This window comes from Mustela erminea, chromosome 2, assembly GCF_009829155.1.
Source record: "Mustela erminea isolate mMusErm1 chromosome 2, mMusErm1.Pri, whole genome shotgun sequence".
NCBI lineage: Eukaryota > Metazoa > Chordata > Mammalia > Carnivora > Mustelidae > Mustela > Mustela erminea.
In genome coordinates, this window is record NC_045615.1 from 118592157 (window position 1) to 118614007 (window position 21851).

The following is a 21851-nucleotide window of genomic DNA, read 5'->3' on the forward strand; positions in this document are numbered from 1 at the left end:
TGAATCTTCGTGGAGTTAGAGTGGAATCAAGAATAACTGAAATTTCTGACTTAGAAGATCTGGTGCATGGTGATTTCATAGATGAGGATTAAGAAATAGAAGAGAAGGAACAAATTATGAGTGGAAGATAAGATCAGTTTTTGATTTCTTAGGTTTAAAATGCTTATCGTGAATTATCCTAATATTAATACCTTCTTAAGGAATAGACTTTTAGAATTTGATAAAAAGAACTAGGTAAAAGAGCAACACTTTGAAAATAATCAAAGACATTATAAATGGGAGAAATTACTACTTTTTGTTAAAATTACAGTGTGAAAAACCAACAGAATAGGAAGCATGCACTTGAAGATAAAGGAGACATTAGTGAATTAATACTTTTATGTGCTTTCCATAAATATGCATAGCAAATGAAGGTGTGCATTGAGCAAGACATTTACATTGAGGAAGACACTTTTTGAAGGTCTATATATAAGGGAGGCAACTGGGTTTTTGGTCATTAGGTATAAATGCTACCGTATATGTTTGATATAATATTAAGAGAATTTATAAAATCTGAGTATTTTTCCTATTAGAAAAATAGATGTTAATTATTCACAAAGGTAAAAATCCTAGGTAAAAATGTTAAGTATTAGACTGCAGTGTACCATTCCAGATACTGTATTTTAAGAGTAGGTGGAAAACGTTTTCTCTCTTAAGAGCTATTCTAGATAATTCTAAAGTGCTCTGGCTTCAAAAATGAATTTTAAAAATTGTATGCACATTTAGACACTTCTTTTTAAAAATTTTCCTTCATATCAAACAACCCAATGGCTTCCTTTTGACCTCTGTCTTTTCCTTTCTTCTTTTTCTTCTTTCTAAAATTAGGCCAGTCTTCAGAGACCTGAGATTAAACTTCAGTCACTAAAAGAAGATATTAAGGAATTCTTTAAAATATCAGGTTTGTAAGTTGCTCCCCCACCCTAATTCTTTAAGGCAAAATAAGAAAATACTTTATTTGGAGGGAATATTTTATCCTTAAACTTCCAATTACTTATTTAAAATTGTGAAACAGTGGCTGGATAGGTTTCTGTTTGAGGAGAATTAGAAGTTTCAGATATTTCAATAAAATGCTGCAAAAATCCAGGAACGCTGTGGGAATCACTGCATTAAAGTAATCAGTTTTGAATGCTGCTTATTATTTCCTGATAAAAATACATCCTGAATGTATGAAGAGACCCCCTCACTAAGTACTTCCTCTTTACTTTTTTTTTTTTTTTTTTAAGATTTTACTTATTCATTTGACAGACAGAGATCACAAATAGGCAGAGAGGCAGGCAGAGAGAGAGGAAGGGAAGCTCCCCCAGGACCCTGGAATTACGACCTAAGCCAAAGACAGAGGCTTTAACCCACTGAGCCACCCAGGCGCCCCATGCCCTCTCTTATTTTCATTTGTGGCTTCTTTTTCTTCTATACTTCTTTCCCTTCTATACTTTTTCCCCCTCCTCTTTTCTATTCTTTCAAAGATTTTTTAAATTTTTAAATTTTTTTTTTCCTGATTTCTTTTAGAACAAGAAAAAGTTCCCTATTCTAACCTTTGCACATGGAAATTGAGATGTTAAGTGGTTTACTTACCCAGAAAAGTTCTAATTAGCAGCCAAGCTCACTGGTCTGATGGTACCTCATAGTAATGTTTGTTTTTTTAAATTTTTTTATTTATTTGCAACGTAACAGTATTCATTGTTTTTGCACCACACCCAGTGCTCCATACAATCCGTGCCCTCTCCAATACCCATAGTAATGTTTTTGTTCTTCGGGAGTTTATTGACTAGTTAGTTGTAACTAATTGCTTATGATCTATCTTTGTCAAGAGCCTGGCTATTTCTTGCCCTTCCCTGGGTACATTCCTGATAGACTGGTAGTACAGTAGCCATTTCTCTTTTGGTATTCATTGGGTACCTTAGCAATGGAAGAAGGATTTCTCCCATCTTGAGAATATGGTGCAATAGTTTTACCTAAAAAATAGTGTCATACTGATAATTTTGTACTCAGTATTTGCCAACAGAGTGAATGTATAGGAAATAATTCCTTAATAACACACAGCAATTGGCAATTGATAAAGTTCTTCCACAAATGAATATAATGTTAGAGTCTTAGTGAGATAAATTTAATTATGTTGTATGCTTATTTTTAAAACTAATATGTTCATATATTTTATTCTTTTTTAAAAAATAGGTTGGGAGAAGAAACTTCAGAATGCTGTTTATAGTGAACTGAGTGTGTGAGTTTTTCCTACGTATTTTGAGATACTGTTATGTTTAGCTGTATTTACTTTGTAAGTAATGAATATAGTATTGCTATGTACACTCATTATATTGTTATTTTTCATTAGTATGTATATAACATTTCATGTAAGTTAATACATTTAAAAATCAAAGTCTTGCCTGAGAATGAATAATTAATAAGTGTTGTTTTTTACACCAATATTTTTATATTAACAATTCATTTATCTAGTATAGTAAGGGAATTAAGCTAATATTTCAGATAACTGAAGCTTATCAATATTCTTTTTATTATTGCCATTTTGGATATTACCCTTTTTCTATCTTTATAAAACAACCATTCTAAATATAAAATATAATTAACTTCCCTTTTTTTTTTTTGCAAAATTGGTGTTATTAGGAAAAATCAATGTTTTTGTTAATGTGGACTTGCCCTCAGAGTGTGTTGAGGTGTATATAACTATTTGTTATTATAAAGAATAAAGTTCTAGAGTTAGCTTTTATAGTTTATTCAATATCCCATTATTCATCACTTATTCATTGAGCACCTACCATGTGCTAGCACTGTGCTAGGCACTGGGAATATAGTATAGAACAAGAAATCGATTCCTACATTCATGGAGTTTATAGTCTAATGGAGTTCTTATGTCTTTTTCTTTTCTTTTTTTTTTTTACTGCTATCAATGCGCTTATGTCTCTAGCATTCCCTAGATTCTAACACTTCTGTTTATAATTGCCCCTTCTAATCTGCTGTTAACTAGGAAACAAGATAACCCAGTTTATCAAGATTGTTTTTAAAAATAAAGAGACTCAGATGAAGGCCTGTGGACCTGTGCTTAAACCCACATTTAAAAAACTAGTATTTACTTCTTTACTTATCACCATTTTCCCAACAGATTTACAAATTCTTAAATAATACTATATTTAAGTGCTATCTGTTAATGGAAGTTGACTGTGACCATACCCCTGGTACTAGTCACCAAGGAGTAGATGTTTATCATGATAAGTAAGGTCTTAAATGTACAGTATGTATAGAAATGGCACAGGTTACTTAAACTAATATAGTTTATATATACAGTTTATAATTTAGTTTATAGTTTAATATAGAACATAGTGATTTATCTCTGCCTATTACACAGAAAGCTTATAACTTTGTCTTTATGTCCAGTATTGGTGGAATAAAAGCATCTGGTTCTGTGTAATTACAAACAGTGAATTCTCATCTGAGGAGATATTACTGGTGATTGCTATTTTTGTCTAATCCATTCCTGAAAATTGTTCTGTGAGTGAACAGTGAGTGCCTTTTTACTTGATGGGAAGGACAATATTTCATTCATTGTCTTATTTTCAGTATCCTAATAGACATTAAATAAATATTTTTAATAAGTTGTTGGGATTTTTGAAGGAGTAAGTAATACCTTTTTTACTCGGGTTCTGCAGAAATTGAGAAATAACATAAAACATAAAGGCAAATGGGTGATCAAAATTATACTTTTATTACTGGTGAAGACTAGATAAGAGGACGTAGCTTAATGCAAAAGCAAAATGAGTCCTTTAACTGAACTCCAAAATTAAATAGACTCACTTTCTAGTTAAATAACATTGGTGAGCATGGTCAGTTTATTATTCCAAAATTTAAAAGTTGGATAAGGCACTATACCTCTTCTGTGGTATAACAAGTAAAGCCCTAGAGAGAAGCCAAGAATGTTACAGTAATGGAGCTCTTTTCACAGGGAAGGACACATCCAGGGTGGAGAAGTGTTTCCACTAACATAAATCAGAAGAATAAAGTGGACTTAGTATATTGTGTTGCATTTTTCATTGGCAGAAATCATTAGATGGACAAGTGAAGAATGCAAAAAATAGAGTAGAAGAATTCACTAGGTTAAGTAAAAAAAATATGCTCTTACCTAATAAAGGTGTAAACACATGAACTATACAGATGATAACATGAAAATTGTTAACTTCATTTTAGAAAACATGACAATGATTTTTGTCCAATTCTTGTTTAAAAGAGAGAGAAAAAATTTTGTATTCTATTATTTACCTGAAACTTTAATTGTAGGCTAAGTTAGTTCTTCCCACTTCATATTGACTACTTAATTGGAGCGCCTGGGTTCAGTCTGTTAAGTGACTGACTCTTGGTTTTGCCTCAGGTCATGATCTTGGGATCATGGGGTCAAGCTTATTTAATTATTGTTGTGTTAATAGTTAATATTTAATAGGTAATTTACATGATTAAATGATATTTATGTAAGCGCTGTGCTAAGCACTTTAAATATATTGCCTTATGGAATGTTATCTTCACAACAACTCTGTGATTGTGGAATTTTTTATTACAACCATTTTACAGAAGAGAAAACTGAGGCTTAGTTTTTTTTTCATTTGAATGGGGAAAGATGATTTATTTAGGTACATGGAGTATAGATTTTAGTGGAAAAAACAATTATCTAGAAATAATTAGTTAGTGAAACTGTTTTAGAGATTGGATTGAACAAGTTGCTTTTTCTATTCCAGATGTGTTTCCTTTGGACGTTTGAGCATTTTACTCTTAAGTCCTGGGATAAGTATAATTGAGCTTGGTATATCATAAACACTTTATGTGTTGGTGTCCCACTTTGGATGAGACATTTCTTGAAAATTCAGTGTATGGTTCTTGAGTATTGGAACATGGTTGTTTTGCTGTAGGTACAAGTGTTAAGACTAATTTTGATAGGAGTTATTTGTTCCTATGAAAGAGACTGGAATCTCTAAATAAATGTTGAGCTGTTATGTTTTCCCATTGTGCTTTCTGTGATTTCATGTAACTCTGTGTCTCAATCATTATATTCCAACCATTCTGGCTTTTTCTGATTTTTAAACATTCTAAATGTTCCTAACTCAGGGTCTTGCCTGAAATGTTCTTGCCTGGAATGTTCTTCCCCTAGATCTTTGTATGGGCTGGCTCCTTCTCACTTATGTCTTAGTTCAAGTATTAGCTCCCATAGACACCTTTCCTTCCAAATCACTTGTCTCATTACCCCACTCTCATTTTCTCATGGCATGTATTACTACCTGATATTGTTCCATCAATTTGTTTCTTTTTATAATTATTGACTGTCTTTCTTCACTAGAATGTTAGGTATATGAGAACAGGGGATATTGTCTCAATTGCCACTGTATACTTAGTACCTAGAATGGCTCAAATATTTGTTGAATAATTGTTTTCTTAATAAAAACAAGACATTTTGAATATGAATATAAAGTTACATAGAAAACAGAAAGAATCCATAAGACATTAACATTTTTAAATTCTATTAAATACATGGAGTATATATTAGAACATGGCTCTTTTGAAAGATAGTATTTATATTATCATTTCAACTATGTAAAAAATATATAATCATATTGAAAAGGAAATTGGGAGAAATGAAAACATTTGATATGTTAACAAGTTCATGGATTTTTATTCAGCCTTAAAAAATTCCTCTAAATGTTAACAATATTTTTATGCTAAAAGTAACAGCTCTGACAATTTTTACATGAGCATTTACAAAGCTCAGTGATTTTAAAATTACCTCAAATTATGAATTCAGATTATTATGCAATTCAACTTTTTTTAACAAGTGATTAAATTTCTAATCTAAAACTACAATACTAGTAGGATAAGAACACTTTATTATGTTGTTGTGCCTTCTATAAACAGAAAATATTGCTAACAGATATTCTCGTTCACTTATGACATGGACCACAGAGGTAAGTAATTTCTAACAAAGAAAATTAATTATTTATCAAGGTAATGCACAATATTTAGCAGGCTCTTTTTGTCCATAGGTTTCCTTTACCTAGTCACCCCGCTGCACCTCCTGAACATCTGAAAGAACCTTTGGTTTACATGAGGAAAGCACAGGTTGGCTATTGTTCATTTCAATTTTATTTTCCATGCCAAGTTGTATAATACAGAATGGAAGATCCTTATGGACATCAGGAGTATATATTATCCATTGTATAGTAGCCTGGGTAGGACCCACTCCGGCAATCTGAATAGTATTTACATGCTCTTCCTTTTTGCTCTCAGTAACCAAGAAGCACACGTACATAACTACAGTTATCCTGAAAATGCTGAGTAGGAGGAGAAAAAATAATGTACCATACTGGCCTAAAATTGTAAATGTGATAAAAGTATTATGTGACCATTTATTTCTCATGCTCTGTGATAGTAAAAGAATGAGATGGGAATGAACTGATTCACTTTTCCTTTGAAATATTGGCTTTTGAAGCCAGTGATACTGTTACTGTATTTGAAATTGGTTTGTCTCACAGCAGGCTGCTATTTACTAACTGTATTCTGTCACAGAACTCAAATGAACCTGCTGAAACAACTAAAATTCACTTTAAAAATGAAATTTTACACAGAAAACTGTAAAGAACTGTTAAAATAGAAACACGTTCTGTCACATGCCCTTGACCTCTAGACTGTTTTTCACTTCAGCAGGGCCTCGTGCACCTGCCTATGAAGTAGCCTATGAGGTAGCCTCTGAGGTAGCCTCTGCAAGCCTTCCTCAAGGCACTGAGTGTGACTCTCTGCCACTGCCAAGGTGTTTAATGGGCACCACAAAGTGGACCTTTCTCGATCATAGTCTCAGAGATTATCATGAAAAGTTTAAAATATATCCCAAAGAACTTCCATGAACCCATCACTCAACCTCAGTTATCACAGTGGTTCGTTTTGCTCCTGGGAAATAATCTGCTGCTTTGAATTATCATCATTCAAGCATTGGATGTGTGGCAGTTCTTTTATTTATCAACTTTTATTTTCATTTAAAAAGCTCTCAAAATCAGATGGTTAAAGGAAGCAATAACATGAAGATATTTGAGGAAATACGTAATATATTCTTATCTCTGGGTGGCACCCTTAGGTCTAGCAATCAGACAATATTATTGATATGTCATAAAGCATAATCATTAAATGATACATGTATGATAAGATAGTTTGCTCTTTTGTTATAAAGATATAAACTCAAAAAAGTAAAAAGGTTGGGTATGAATATTTTTTTGGTGAAATTTGAAAATTTCCAAAGGGAACCAGTTTTAGCATATTAAGTGTGAGAAAGAAGTTGCTAAAGTTATTTTCCTATCATGATGGAAAAGAAGTAGTAGAGAGGTAAATAATAGGTCCATTCTTCAAGCCCACTGCAGTTGCTGAGAACACATATGATGGGTAAGTATATGTATTGTGTATATATTATGCTACTCCTCTCTTTTCTTCCCAGACTTACCCACTAACTCAGGGGTTGGTACACCATAGCCCCTGGGCCAGATCTGCCCTGCAGCCCGTTTTTGTACAGCTGGCAAGCTAAGACTATTTTCTTTTACGTTTTCTTTTACGTTTTCAACTGGCTGAAAAGCCCGCAGAATAATATCTGTGACCCATGAAAATTATAGGAATTAATAAAATATATTTTATTGGAAAATAGTCTTGTTCATTTATTTACACATTGTCAGTGGGTGCTTTCACACAACAATGTCAGAGTTAAGTCGTTGCATAGATCCCTTATGACCTACAAAGTCTAAAATGTTTGCCACTTGTCTTTTTACAGGAACCTTGTCAATCCCCGTACCACATTTTTCATTCTTTAAGGGCAGGGATTGTGTTTTTTAATTCTTGGCATCCAGTACAGTGCTTAGCCCATGGAACACGATTTATTGAAATAATTGATTCTTTAACTGTAGTCACACTAAATATGTCCTCTACCAGTTAGTGTCTGCCTATCTTTTATTTGTTCTCGCAGAGTCATCTAGTTCTTAAGCTCCCTGTTGTATTAGGCAGTTCTCTCCTCTTTGCACAAAAGCTCATTAGTCTGAATGGCGTAAGTACCACTCCATCAGTGTGCCCCCTTGCACCTCATCGCCTCTTGCCCTGTTTGACTTCTGTTCTGTCTGCCTTTCCAGTCCTCAGCCAATGGCTCCTTCTGTCATCTGCTTTCTTCTCCCTAACTGTGGAATTACTTAGGAAAGTCACATGAATTGTGTATTTACCATCAGTTTAGTTCTAAATCCATTTATTTGTCCTTGAGTGGATTCATTTTGCTGCCTGTCAATTATTTTATTATTCATCATGCCTTACCTGCTTTCCGGTTAGATTTTCCCAGAATTTTTCATGCTGGTGTAGCCCCTAATTCTACTTTTATCTCATTTTAAATGTTTAAATGCTTTTAATATTTGCCACTTAGTTTATTAAGAGCATTCAGGTCATCTCATTCAGATTTCCACAGCTTCCCTCTTCTTTGCCGCCACATCTTTTTTGCCTCTAATCCTCTATAATCAACTATCTACTGTACATTTCTTCTGTGAGGTCAAAATCAGCATGTCTAAAACTGAATTTATTACATTGTTCCTAAAATGAGCATCTCTTCCTGACCTTCTATTTCTATTAATTTATCGTTACTATAGTAATTTAGACTTGAAATATCTTTGATCTCTGTTTTCTATATCCAAATAGTCATTAAGTTCTACAGATTATTTCTTCCCATAGTCTTATAGCCTCTCCTTCCTTTTTATCATCAAGACCATTACCATGGTGGTCACAGTGATGATGAGGAGGACTACTGCCTTTTATTGAGTGCTAGCTTTGTTTCAAACATTAATTCACATCCTTGTCTTATTCTTACACCTCCTGATTTTCAACTTGTCTCCCTCCCCCTCATCATATATACTCTTACTACAATTAATTTTAGGTACAAGCAGGTGAAACCTTATAATGTATCTCACTGCCTTCTCCCAAATGTTCAGTGACTACCAATGCCTAACAAGTTGCCACTCCAAAGCTCAACATTTAAGAATTTTACTGTTTGTCCCTAGCTTCCCCTTCCACTTTATCAATCTCTACTGTCTTAGAACTGTTCTGTGTGCCCTTCCAAGTGAATCATTTTGCCTTTTCCTCTTGCATCTTTTAACACTTTCCTCATTTCGTTTTCTTGTCCCAGAAAGCTCTTTCTGCATGATTAGCATTATGAAAATCCATCTAATTTGTGAGAGTCAACTCAGAGGACATTCTTCTCTGTGATAGTTGTCATCCCCATTGAAAAGGACCTCTCCCTCTTTTGGACTCTTGTAGCACACTATCATTTTACAGTTCTTATCACAAATTCTGTTCTGTTAGAGCAATTTCTGTGTACATCTTTTTGGCTTTTGTTATAAGCCTCTTGGAAGCAGTAACAATTTAAAAACATTTTTGTTTACCCATTACATCTAGCATACTGACCTTTAAGTAGCAAGAACATGGGAAGTTTATGTGAAATTAATAGTAAAGGTGCTTGTCATCTCTTCTACCAATTATTGTGATATTCATTTAAAAGATCTTTACTGAATGCCTGCTAAAAGACACTATTATGTGCTAAGAAGATTCAGAAATAAACTAGATATAAGGCACTTGGGTGGCACAGTCAGTAAGCATCCAATCTTTGGTTTCAGTTCAAGTCATGATCTTAGGGTTGTGAGATTGAGCCCCATGCTGTGCTCCATGCTCAGTGTGGAGTCTGCTTAGGTTCCCCTCTCCGCCTCCATCTGCCCTTCCCCTCAGCTTGCTCTCCGTCTCTCCCTCCTTTTCTCTAATGAATAAATAAATCTTAAAAGAAAGAAAGAAATTAAATAAAGATTCTGCCTATGGGTAACTCATGGTTTAATCATTGAAAGAAGACGTGGGCATAAATAGTTGGAGTGTAAGGTAGGAAGTACTATGTGCTATGGGGGAGCTGGCTAAAACATTCTGTAGGAGTGCTAGGGAGGACCTGGGCATAGGTGGTTACTTATTAAGTTGTTCTTTACAATCAAAAAGAACTTTAAAAAAAAATAAGTATTTCCCTCTAATTTTATTCATTAAACAAGTCAGCAGAAAATATATTGGAACTGGTACCTGGAAAAATTTGATTTTTTTTCCTATTAAAGTTTCATGAGTTATTTGAACTTTACTCTGGTCTTAATTATGTCTTCAGAGTTGGATGTAAATCAACTTTCTACAGGTTTTGGCAAGCTAGATTGGTGTTCAGTTTTCTGGGTTGATGAGGGAAAGAGGTTTCTTACAGTGCATCAGCATTTCCCAGAGTGTTTTCTACTGAATACTAGCCCTGAGAGATGCTCCACAAAAAAAGGGTTCCATGGACAAATGAGTTTGGAAATTGAGGCCCATACCACCTTCCTCTTGGTGAACACAGTTTATTTAATTAATTAATTAATTGATTAAAAATTCATGGCTTTAAGCCTTTCTCAAGAAACAAGAAAGGTCTCAGGTACACAACCTAACCCTACACCTAAAGGAGCTGGAGAAAGAACAAGAAAGAAACCCTAAGCCCAGCAGGAGAAGAGAAATCATAAAGATCAGAGCAGAAATCAATGAAATAGAAACCAAAAAAACAATAGAACAAATCAACGAAACTAGGAGCTGGTTCTTTGAAAGAATTAATAAAATTGATAAACCCCTGGCCCGACTTATCAAAAAGAAAAGAGAAAGGACCCAAATAAATAAAATCATGAATGAAAGAGGAGAGATCACAACTAACACCAAAGAAATACAAAACTATTATAAGAACATACTATGAGCAACTCTACGCCAATAAATTTGACAATCTGGAAGAAATGGATGCATTCCTAGAAACATATAAACTACCACAACTGAACCAGGAAGAAATAGAAAGCCTGAACAGACCCATAACCAGTAAGGAGATTGAAACAGTCATTAAAAATCTCCAAACAAACAAAAGCCCAGGGCCAGACGGCTTCCCCCGGGAATTCTACCAAAACATTTCAAGAAGAACTAATTCCTATTCTCCTGAAACTGTTCCAAAAAATAGAAATGGAAGGAAAACTTCCAAAACTCACTTTATGAGGCCAGCATCACCTTGATCCCAAACCAGACAAGGATCCCATCAAAAAAGAGAGCTATAGACCAATATCCTTGATGAACACAGATGCGAAAATACTCAACAAAATATCAGCCAATAGGATTCAACAGTACATTAAAAGGATTATTCACCACGACCAAGTGGGATTTATTCCAGGGCTGCAAGGTTGGTTCAACATCCGCAAATCAGTCAATGTGATACAACACCACCAATAAAAGAAGAACAAGAACCATATGATACTCTCAATAGATTGCTGAAAAAGCATTTGACAAAGTACAGCATCCCTTCCTGATCAAAACTCTTCAAAGTGTAGGGATAGAGGGCACATACCTCAATATCATCAAAGCCATCTATGAAAAACCCACCGCAAATATCATTCTCAATGGAGAAAAACTGAAAGCTTTTCCGCTAAGGTCAGGAACACGGCAGGGATGTCCATTATCACCACTGCTATTCAACATAGTACTAGAGGTCCTAGCCTCAGCAATCAGACAACAAAAGGAAATTAAAGGCATCCAAATCGGCAAAGAAGAAGTCAAATTATCACTCTTCGCAGATGATATGATACTATATGTGGAAACCCAAAAGACTCCACTCCGAAACTGCTAGAACTTGTACAGGAATTCAGTAAAGTGTCAGGATATAAAATCAATGCACAGAAATCAGTTGCATTTCTCTACACCAACAGCAAGACAGAAGAAAGAGAAATTAAGGAGTCCATCGCATTTACAATTGCACCCAAAACCATAAGATACCTAGGAATAAACCTAACCAAAGAGGCACAGAATCTATACTCAGAAAACTATAAAGTACTCATGAAAGAAATTGAGGAAGACACAAAGAAATGGAAAAATGTTCCATGCTCCTGGATTGGAAGAATAAATATTGTGAAAATGTCTATGCTACCTAAAGCAATCTACACATTTAATGCAATTCCTATCAAAGTACCATCCATCTTAAAGAAATGGAACAAATAATTCTAAAATTTATATGGAACCAGAAAAGACCTCGAATAGCCAAAGGGATATTGAAAATGAAAGCCAACGTTGGTGGCATCACAATTCCGGACTTCAAGCTCTATTACAAAGCTGTCATCATCAAGACAGCATGGTACTGGCACAAAAACAGACACATAGATCAATGGAACAGAATAGAGAGCCCAGAAATAGACCCTCAACTCTATGGTCAACTAATCTTCGACAAAGCAGGAAAGAATGCCCAATGGAAAAAAGACAGCCTCTTCAATAAATGGTGCTGGGAAAATTGGACAGCCACATGCAGAAAAATGAAATTGGACCATTTCCTTACACCACACACAAAAATAGACTCAAAAAGGATGAAGGACCTCAATGTGCGAAAGGAATCCATCAAAATCCTTGAGGAGAACACAGGCAGCAACCTCTTTGACTTCAGCCGCAGCAACATCTTCCTAGGAACAACGCCAAAGGCAAGGGAAGCAAGGGCAAAAATGAACTATTGGGATTTCATCAAGATCAAAAGCTTTTGCACAGCAAAGGAAACAGTTAACAAAACCAAAAGACAACTGACAGAATGGGAGAAGATATTTGCAAACGACATATCAGATAAAGGACTAGTGTCCAGAATCTATAAAGAACTTAGCAAACTCAACACCCAAAGAACAAATAATCCAATCAAGAAGTGGGCAGAGGACATGAACAGACATTTCTGCAAAGAAGACATCCAGATGGCCAACAGACACATGAAAAAGTGCTCCATATCACTCGGCATCAGGGAAATACAAATCAAAAACCACAATGAGATATCACCTCACACCAGTCAGAATGGCTAAAATCAACAAGTCAGGAAATGACAGATGCTGGCGAGGATGCGGAGAAAGGGGAACCCTCCTACACTGTTGGTGGGAATGCAAGCTGGTGCAGCCACTCTGGAAAACAGCATGGAGGTTCCTCAAAATGTTGAAAATAGAACTGCCCTATGACCCAGCAATTGCACTATTGGGTATTTACCCTAGGGATACAAACGTAGTGATCCAAAGGGGCACATGCACCCGAATGTTTATAGCAGCAATGTCCACAATAGCCAAACTATGGAAAGAACCTAGATGTCCATCAACAGATGAATGGATCAAGAAGATGTGGTATATATACACAATGGAATACTATGCAGCCATCAAAAGAAATGAAATCTTGCCATTTGCGACAACATGGATGGAACTAGAGCGTATCATGCTTAGCGAAATAAGTCAAGCAGAGAAAGACAACTATCATATGATCTCCCTGATATGAGGAAGTGGTGATGCAGCATAGGGGCTTTAGTGGGTAGGAGAAGAATAAATGAAACAAGATGGTATTGGGAGGGAGACAAACTATAAGTGACTCTTAATCTCACAAAACAAACTGAGGGTTGCTGGGGGGAGGGGGTTTGGGAGAAGGGGGTGGGATTATGGACATTGTGGAGGGTATGTGCTTTGGTGAGTGCTGTGAAGTGTGTAAACCTGGTGATTCACAGACCTGTACCCCTGGGGATAAAAATATATGTTTATAAAAAATAAAAAATTAAAAAAAAAATTTCATGACTTTTATTTGTATTTATTTTTTGTTGAAGTATAGTTGACCCACAATGTTACATTAGTTTCAGATGTTGAGCACAGTTTCGGGTGTATCCCATAGTGATTTGATGAGTCTATGCACATCACGATGCTCACCAGAAGCATAGTGCCATCTGTCATCATACACTGCTCTTACGGTTACATTGACTATATTCCCTGTGCTGTACCTTTCACTCCTTTCACAACTTACTTTATGATTTTTTAATAGACTTGATTTTTTTAATTAAATTTATTTATTTTCAGCATAACAGTATTCATTATTTTTTCACCACATCCAGTGCTCCATGCAGTCTGTGCCCTCTATAATACCCACCACCTGGTAGACTTGATTTTTTATAAGAGTTTTAGATTTTAGATTTACAGAATTAAGAAGATATTATAGGGTTCCGATAGACTTCACACCTAGTCTCCCCTATTAGCTAATGGTCATACTTTATGAGTATTTCTTTAGTTAGTTTTAACCTTCCTTTTTCTGTTCCAGGATCCCATCCAGGATACCATATTACATTTGTTTGTCATATCTCCTTAGGCTCTTGTTGGCTAGGACAGTTTCTCAGACTTTTCTTATTTTTGATGACCTTGACAGTTTTGAGAAGTACTGGTCAGGTATTTTGTAGTATATCCCCCTATTGGAATTTGTCTGATGTTTTTCTCATGATTAGACTGCAGGGGGAGGTTCTTGGAGGAGGACCACAGATAGAAAGTGCCCTTTATGTTCCTCATATCACATCAGGGTATATACTGTCGACATGATTGGCACTGTTGTTGTTGACCTGGCTCTACTGCCTTGGGTAGTATTTGTGAGGCTGTTCCACTGCAAAGTCACTTTTCGGTCCCATCCCCTTGTATACTGTACTGTTTGGAGGAAGTCACTATTTATGGTTCACATGTAAGGTGAGACATTTAGGTTCCACCAACGTGAGGTGGGAGTCTGTGCAGAAATTATTTGGTGTTTCTGCATGGAAGAGTTGCCTCCCCCCCCCCATTTATTTATTATATAAGTGTGGGCTCATGGGTGTTTATTTTATACTTTGGGTTTTAGTTCAATACTCCTTAATTTTGTTGCATACAGTTTATTTTGGCATGTTAAGAGCTCTGAGATGTTCTGCAATAAAGAAGCTGTTTAATTTTATTTAATTCAGTGTTGTTCAGACTGATGTGACTGTGAAACCCTATTTCCATGTAAAATAATTTGAGAACTACTTTGCTACACCTTTTAGAAAAGCCGTATTTGAAGAAACTGATACACAGTGTGTGATTAAGTATAATTATCCTTATACTTAATTCTCAGTATCCTTAAGTACTATTTTCTTGTGAAATAGTACTAGTGAGCACATAGTGCTCTAATTATGTGCCACATACCATTTTAGCGCTTTACAATTATTTACTCATTTAACATTCATGACAAGGCTGCGAGATGTGTTACTCTTAGGATCTTAGATCGGTCCAGTTTCACAAAACTAGTAGATGGAAGAGTTGGAATTTCAACTCAGACAGTCTGGCTTTAGAATCTGTACTACCTGATGATATTCAGCCTGTTTCTTTATCCACTCCAGGAATGCTCGGACAAAATCAAAATATGCTATGTGGTTGAATTTGTGCAGTTCTCTGTCAATCCAGTAACCTAAATAAAAATGAAAAGTTTTATATAACTTCAATTCTCATCCTCTTCCTAATTGATCTTTCTACCTTCTGTTTTGTTACTCCATTTCTTAAAACTTCCCAGACTTTTAGGGGGTTTCTGGATGGCTCAGTTGGTTAAGGGTCTGACTCTTGTTTTGGCTCCAGTGCTGATCTCATGGTCTGATAATCAAGCCCTGCATAGGACTCCACACTCAGCAGGGAATCTGCTTGAGATTCTCTCCCCCCACTCCACCTTCTGCTGCTCACCCTGCTCAAGCTCAAGTGCAAGCATGCTTTCTTTCTTAAATAAATAAATAAAATCTTTTTAAAAAACCCAAAACTTCCCAGACTTTTAGGACACAACTGCAACTTCTTATTTTTGCTTATAAAAACTATAAATTACCTTGCTCCTCTTTACTACTCAAGTCTTATCTCTTGTGTCCTCAAATTGTTCCTCCCCCTCCTTACTCCCCTGCATATTTCCACCACATCTACTCTATCTAATCATGGTTGACTTCCTTCAGTAGTTCCAGTAGGAGAACTGCTGCTCATGCTGTTGCTTCTACCTGAAACTGCCTCCCCACAAATCTCACACATTCTGGCTAACTTCTGCATATTCTCAGGTGTCAGGTTACATGATGGTTTCTATAGGAAGTCTTTCTGACCCTGAGATCTCAGATTCTCAGGTACCTTTTCTTTGTCTCCAATCCTCCATACAGGAGGCTTCCTAGACCTCCTCCCACAATATTGTGGGATTGTCTATACTATCTTCTAGATTCTGCCATCTCTGTGAAGCAGGATCATTGTCTCCTTCCAGAACTGTATCTTCAAATTCTGGCACAGTGCTTGCCTCTTGGCAGATGCTCAGTACATACCTTTTTTTTTTTTTTTAAATGATGGAATGATGGATGAATTGAATAAACAAAAAAAGAAAATTGTTCCCTCTCAGAAAATATTCACACCCTTTTTCCTAGTAATTCCATTTCTAGAACCTTATCTAAAGGGAAGAATCAGGGAAATGCAGAAATTTATGTTCATGATAATATTTAAAAATTTAAAAGAATCTAAATGAATAACAGTAAGGCTTGCATATATATAGCATGGTATCTCCAAAAGACAATGTTATATGGCCCTTAAAAATGTTACTTTTGGGGCGCCTGGGTGGCTCAGTGGGTTAAAGCCTCTGCCTTTAGCTCAGGTCATGATCCCAGGGTCCTGGAATCAAGCCCTGCATCAGGTTCTCTGCTCAGTGGGGAGCCTGCTTCCTCCTCTCTCTCTGCCTGCCTCTCTGCCTACTTGTGATCTCTGTCTGTCAAATTAAAAAAAAAAAAAAAGTTAAAAAATATTACTTTTGAAAGAATATAATGAAATAGGAAAATGTATATAATATAATTTTAAATGGAGAAAGCAAAATATAAAACAATTTAATTCCACCCTAATTAAAAATATATACACAGGTGTATATCTCAGCTGTACACACACATGCATAGAACAAATGAAAGAAGAGAACAAAATATTAATGATGGTTATTTTTGGCTGATAGAAACTTAAGGATACTTACTTATTATTCTATTCTTTACATATTATTCTTTTTTCCAAATTATCTTGAATACATGTATTACTTTTATAGTCAGAGAATTACTAAAATCTTTTTCCTTTAGATAGCAGGGTTATAACTATTTTGCTTTATTTTTTTCAGTGTGAAGGAAATCATTTTTAATTTTATAATTTCAAAATTTTTACACACTAAAGTATATGGCTTTTAAAGACTTATTTACTTTCATTTTTTTTTCCATTTCATACAATGCATGCCCTCCATAGTACCCTCCACCAGGCTCACTCAGCCCCCACCTCCCTTCCCTCCAAAATCCTCAGTTTGTTTCTCAGAGTCCACAGTGTCTCATGGTTTGTCTCCTCCTCCAATTTCCCCCAACTTACTTCTCTTCTCCATCTCCCAGTGTCCTCTGTGTTATTCCTTATGCTCCACAAGTAAGTGAAACCATATAATAATTGACTCACTCTGCTTGACTTATTTCACTCAGCATAATCTCTTCCAGTCCCATCCATGTTGATACAAAATTTGGGTATTCATCTTTTCTGATGGAGGCATATTACTCCATTGTATATATGGACCATATCTTCTTTATCCATTCATCCGTTGAAGGGCATCTTGGTTCTTTCCACAGTTTGGTGACTGTGGCCATTGACTGCTATGAACATTGGGGTACAGATGGCCCTTCTTTTCACTACATCTCTATCTTTGGGTTAAATACCCAGTAGTGCAATTGGAGGGTTATAGGGTAGCTCTATTTTTAATTTCTTAAGGAATCTCTACACTGTTTTCCCAGATGACTGTACCAACTTGCATTCCCACCAACAGTGTAAGAGGGTTCCCCTTTCTCCACATCCTCTCCAACACATGTTGTTTACTGTCTTGTTAATTTTGGCCATTCTAATTGGTGTAAGATTGTATCTCAATGTGGTTTTGAATTGAATCTCCCTGATGGCTAATGATGATGAACATTTTTTTATGTGTCTGTTAGCCACTTGTCTTCCTTGGAGAAGTGTCTATTCATGGCTTCTGCCCATTTTTTGGCATGATTATCTGTTTTTTGTGTGTTGAGTTTGAGGAGTTCTTTACAGATCTTGGATATCACCCCTTTGCCTGTAGTGTCATTTTCAAATCTCTTCTCCCATTCTGTGAGTTGCTTCTTTGTTTTGTGGACTGTTTCCTTTGCTGTGCAGAAGCTTTTGATCTTGATGAAGTCCCAAAAGTTATAAAAAAGTAGCAAGGCAATAGATAATACCCTATTAGAGTTTTCAATACAATTGTGATTCTTTTGTAATTTTTTTGCATCTCATGGCTTAGAAATTACCTTTTTTATAAAACTCTTGAAATCCTTTGACTTAATACCATAGATTCCAATTATTAGGGAAAATGATTTGAAGGCAACGATAATTTCATTTGGAGAGGATGTGGGTTTGGGTAAAAGGTAATGTCTTCCTATTAAACATTTTAAATGTAAAAGGCCATTCATTTTTCTTTTAAGTAGCATTTTAAAGCTTTATTTCATGACTTTGGGGTAGAAACCATTATTTTCTTTGTATCTTGCATTAGTGCACTGTCATTTCTCAATAGTTTATTTGCCACTTCCACTTTTTCTGTGTGTGTTAAATATAAAGATTTTAATTTAAATAAATAGCATAGGACTTTTTTTATTAAATTTATTTATTTTCAGCATAACAGTATTCGTTATTTTTTCACCACACCCAGTGCTCCATGCAATCTGTGCCCTCTATAATACCCGCCACCTGGTACCCCAATCTCCCACCCACCCGCCACTTCAAACCCCTCAGATTGTTTTTCAGAGTCCATAGTCTCTCATGATTGACCGCCCCTTCCAATTTCCCCCAACTCCCTTCTCCTCTCTAACTCCCCATGTCCTCCATGCTATTTGTTATGCTCCACAAATAAGTGAAACCATATGATAATTGGCTCTCTCTGCTTGACTTATTTCACTCAGGACTTTTTTTTTAAGTATTTTTGAGACTTTGGGCTTGTTTAGGCACTTCTACAGATAGAGCCTGAAAAAAGTTATCTATGACTGGAGTTGAAGTGGACCCAAGTTTATCTCATTCAACCTCTGAAGTTCATGTCCCTTTGCTTGAGTATTTCTGGAAACAGGGAACTCACCATTTCACTAACTTAAACCATTTCAGTTAAGTTTTTCTTTATATAATAGGATAAATAATATGAATTCAGGAATTGGACTTTTTCATTTTTTTATTTTTTAAAAGATTTTATTTGTTTATTTGAGAGAGAGAGTATGAGAGAGAGAGTGAGCACAAGCAGTGTGGAGGGGCAAAGGGAGAGGAAGAACCACACTCCCCGATGAGCAGGGAGCCCAATGTGGACTTGAGCCCAGGACCCTGGGATCATGACCTGGGCTGAAGGCAGACACTTTACCGACTGAGCTACCTAGGTGCCCAGAGACTAGATTTTTAATCTTTATGCAAATTTTATTTTTATAGCAATGACTGAATTAAAATTCCTTTTTTTTTTACCCCCCAAATAAGCTTTCTTGTATTTCCTTCCGCCACAGTCTGAAGTGGGGGAAGCAAGTGACAGAAGGTTTATTAGAAGAGATGATATTTAAGCTGAGACTTGAAAGTTGAATAAGATTTATTCAGATAAATTGAGGATAGGACATTGGGGGTGGAAGAAGGTTATACTGTTATAACTAACAATATATAATTGTTAATTCATTGATCATGAATAAGGTGCTCAAATGTATTTTATTTAGGTCTTGGATTTAAGAGAAGTATTTACAGTTAAAAAGAGAGAGAGAGATCATTGAAAATAAACCAGTAAATGGGATTATTTTGTCAGCATTTCATATAATTTATGAAGACTATTCTATTACTCCTGAAAAGCTGTTTGTAAATATTTAGTGAACTAAGGCTTATACGTTTCACACAGCTATATATTTCTCCTACAGATAAATGCTTTTTTGTTCATTCATTGCTTAGGCTGTAGTATCAAATTTTTTAAAAAATGCTTGCAACATTACTTAGAGTAGAAATCGATTCAATCATTGAGCGTCTATTATGTGCTAGACAAAGTGTGATTATGTGATGATAGGTGAAAGAAGGGGTGCTGTGAGAGACTATAAGCAAATGTACCTACTACTATCTGCGGTGAGGGATCAGGAAGAGAAATCTTAATAGAGATGAAGACCTGAGAAGCGAGTAAGATTTACTCAGATAATAGGAAAAAATATGTTGGGGATTGGAGTAGAACGTGGAGAGTATATTCCAGATAAAGAGGGTAATGTATTTAAATGTGTCTGTTAAAGAGGAAGCTGTGAACAATAATAGCTATAGTAAAAGCTATCGATTATTGAATGATTATTATTATCATCATTATTATGTCACTGTTCCAGGCACTTTACATCTTTAAGCTTTATAACAACCACATAAAAGAGCTATTATTATTATTATTATTATACTTTTATTGCCTGGATATAACTGTCCATTATCAATGCTGTTATATATAGTTCTCTTCTCTTCTCTTGATCTAAATTTTGAAGCTTTGGTATTATTTTATTTTGGTTTCAGTGAGCATTTTGGTTTCAGTGAGCCAGAAGTGGCCTCTAGGCATGTTTTAGTAAAAAGACCAAAAAAAAAATTATGACAATTTAGCTTGTTGTTAAAAAGAATAATTTACTAAAACATGGTATACATGGGTAACCAGTTTATGACTGGCTATTAAAAATAACTTATTATTTCAAGCTTAAAAGAGATATGGAGGCTGGAGAAGAAGGTGATCAATGCTGCAAAAAACCCAATAAGACAAATCCATATTGTAACACATTCTAAAAGATAACTGGCCTGGACTCCTCAATAAAGTCAATATCATGAAAGAGAAAAAAACAAAGAGACTCTAGATTCAGCTACATGAAAAGTGACATAACAACGAAATGTAATGTAATGCATGCATTTTTAATGGATTATGGATTTTAGAAACTATAAAAGATATTTTGGGGACAACTGGAATAGTTTGATGGTGGACTAGGTATTAGATGTGTGAAATATTAACACTAGTTTTCTTAGGTGTGATAGCAGTATCGTAGTTATTATTGTAGGAGAAGGTTCTTATTAGAACATGCATGGTGAAGTATTTAGGACTGAAATGTCTTGTTTGGAAAAATCACAATATAATAATTCCTATAAAATTTCATTTTTTACTAGGTTATTAATGGGATTTCTAAGTATCAAACATTTTCAAAATGCTTAAAAGTAATTTACCTTTTTATTATCTGCTATTTTTTCTTATAATATGAGTTGTTGATTTTTTTTTTTTCCTAACCCCATTGCCAACCTTCCCCCTAGAACATAAGTTTTATGAAGACTGAGACCTTCTGTTCATGGCTTAATTCACAGCACTAAGGGTAGTATCTGGCACATAGTAGGCAGTAATCAATATTTATTGAGTGAACTAATGAATGAAGTTAACCAATCTCAACCAACCTCACCATTTCTATATAACTCATAATAGCTTTAATTTTTAAAAAATTAGTTTTGGTATTATTAACCAGAAACAATAATAAGTTATTTTTTTATATTTCAGGGAAGTTGGGAAAAAAGAATTTTGAAGAGTTTAAATAGCATGTGCACTGAACTGAGTATCCCATTGGCACGAAAGGTAATTTTAACATTTAAGTATTTTATTGTGAATCAAATACTAGGAGTACCATGAAGTTGTAACTGTTAGGCAGTTGTTTTTTTTTAACCAGTATACCAGTTTATAGTGAAACAAAATTCTGTAAAAGGCCACTTACGTGGGTATATTCTATATAGATTTCTATTACATATATTGTAATGCTTTTCGTAATGAACATATCTTGAGAATAAATAAAAATACAATATATAATCTACGTATAGATTATTTAGAAATCTGGCTATAAAGGTTATAAGTATTATAAATGGTCTTTAAGAATT

General features: G+C 35.0%; 1 protein-coding gene across 4 annotated transcripts in view; it reads left to right on the forward strand.

The window, feature by feature from the left end:
- The window catches only part of TBC1D19 (TBC1 domain family member 19), a 173277-nt gene that overhangs the window by 44313 nt on the left and 107113 nt on the right, over window positions 1-21851 (forward strand). For 3 of the 4 annotated variants that reach the window (XM_032334035.1, XM_032334036.1, XM_032334034.1), the window contains exons 2-5: window positions 865-937; window positions 2212-2257; window positions 6072-6147; window positions 21481-21555. In XM_032334035.1, the coding sequence (XP_032189926.1) occupies window positions 865-937; window positions 2212-2257; window positions 6072-6147; window positions 21481-21555 (270 nt within the window). Of the gene's footprint in view, window positions 1-864; window positions 938-2211; window positions 2312-6071; window positions 6148-21480; window positions 21556-21851 lie in introns of all 4 variants that reach the window. The other variant, XM_032334037.1, reaches the window with a different exon arrangement.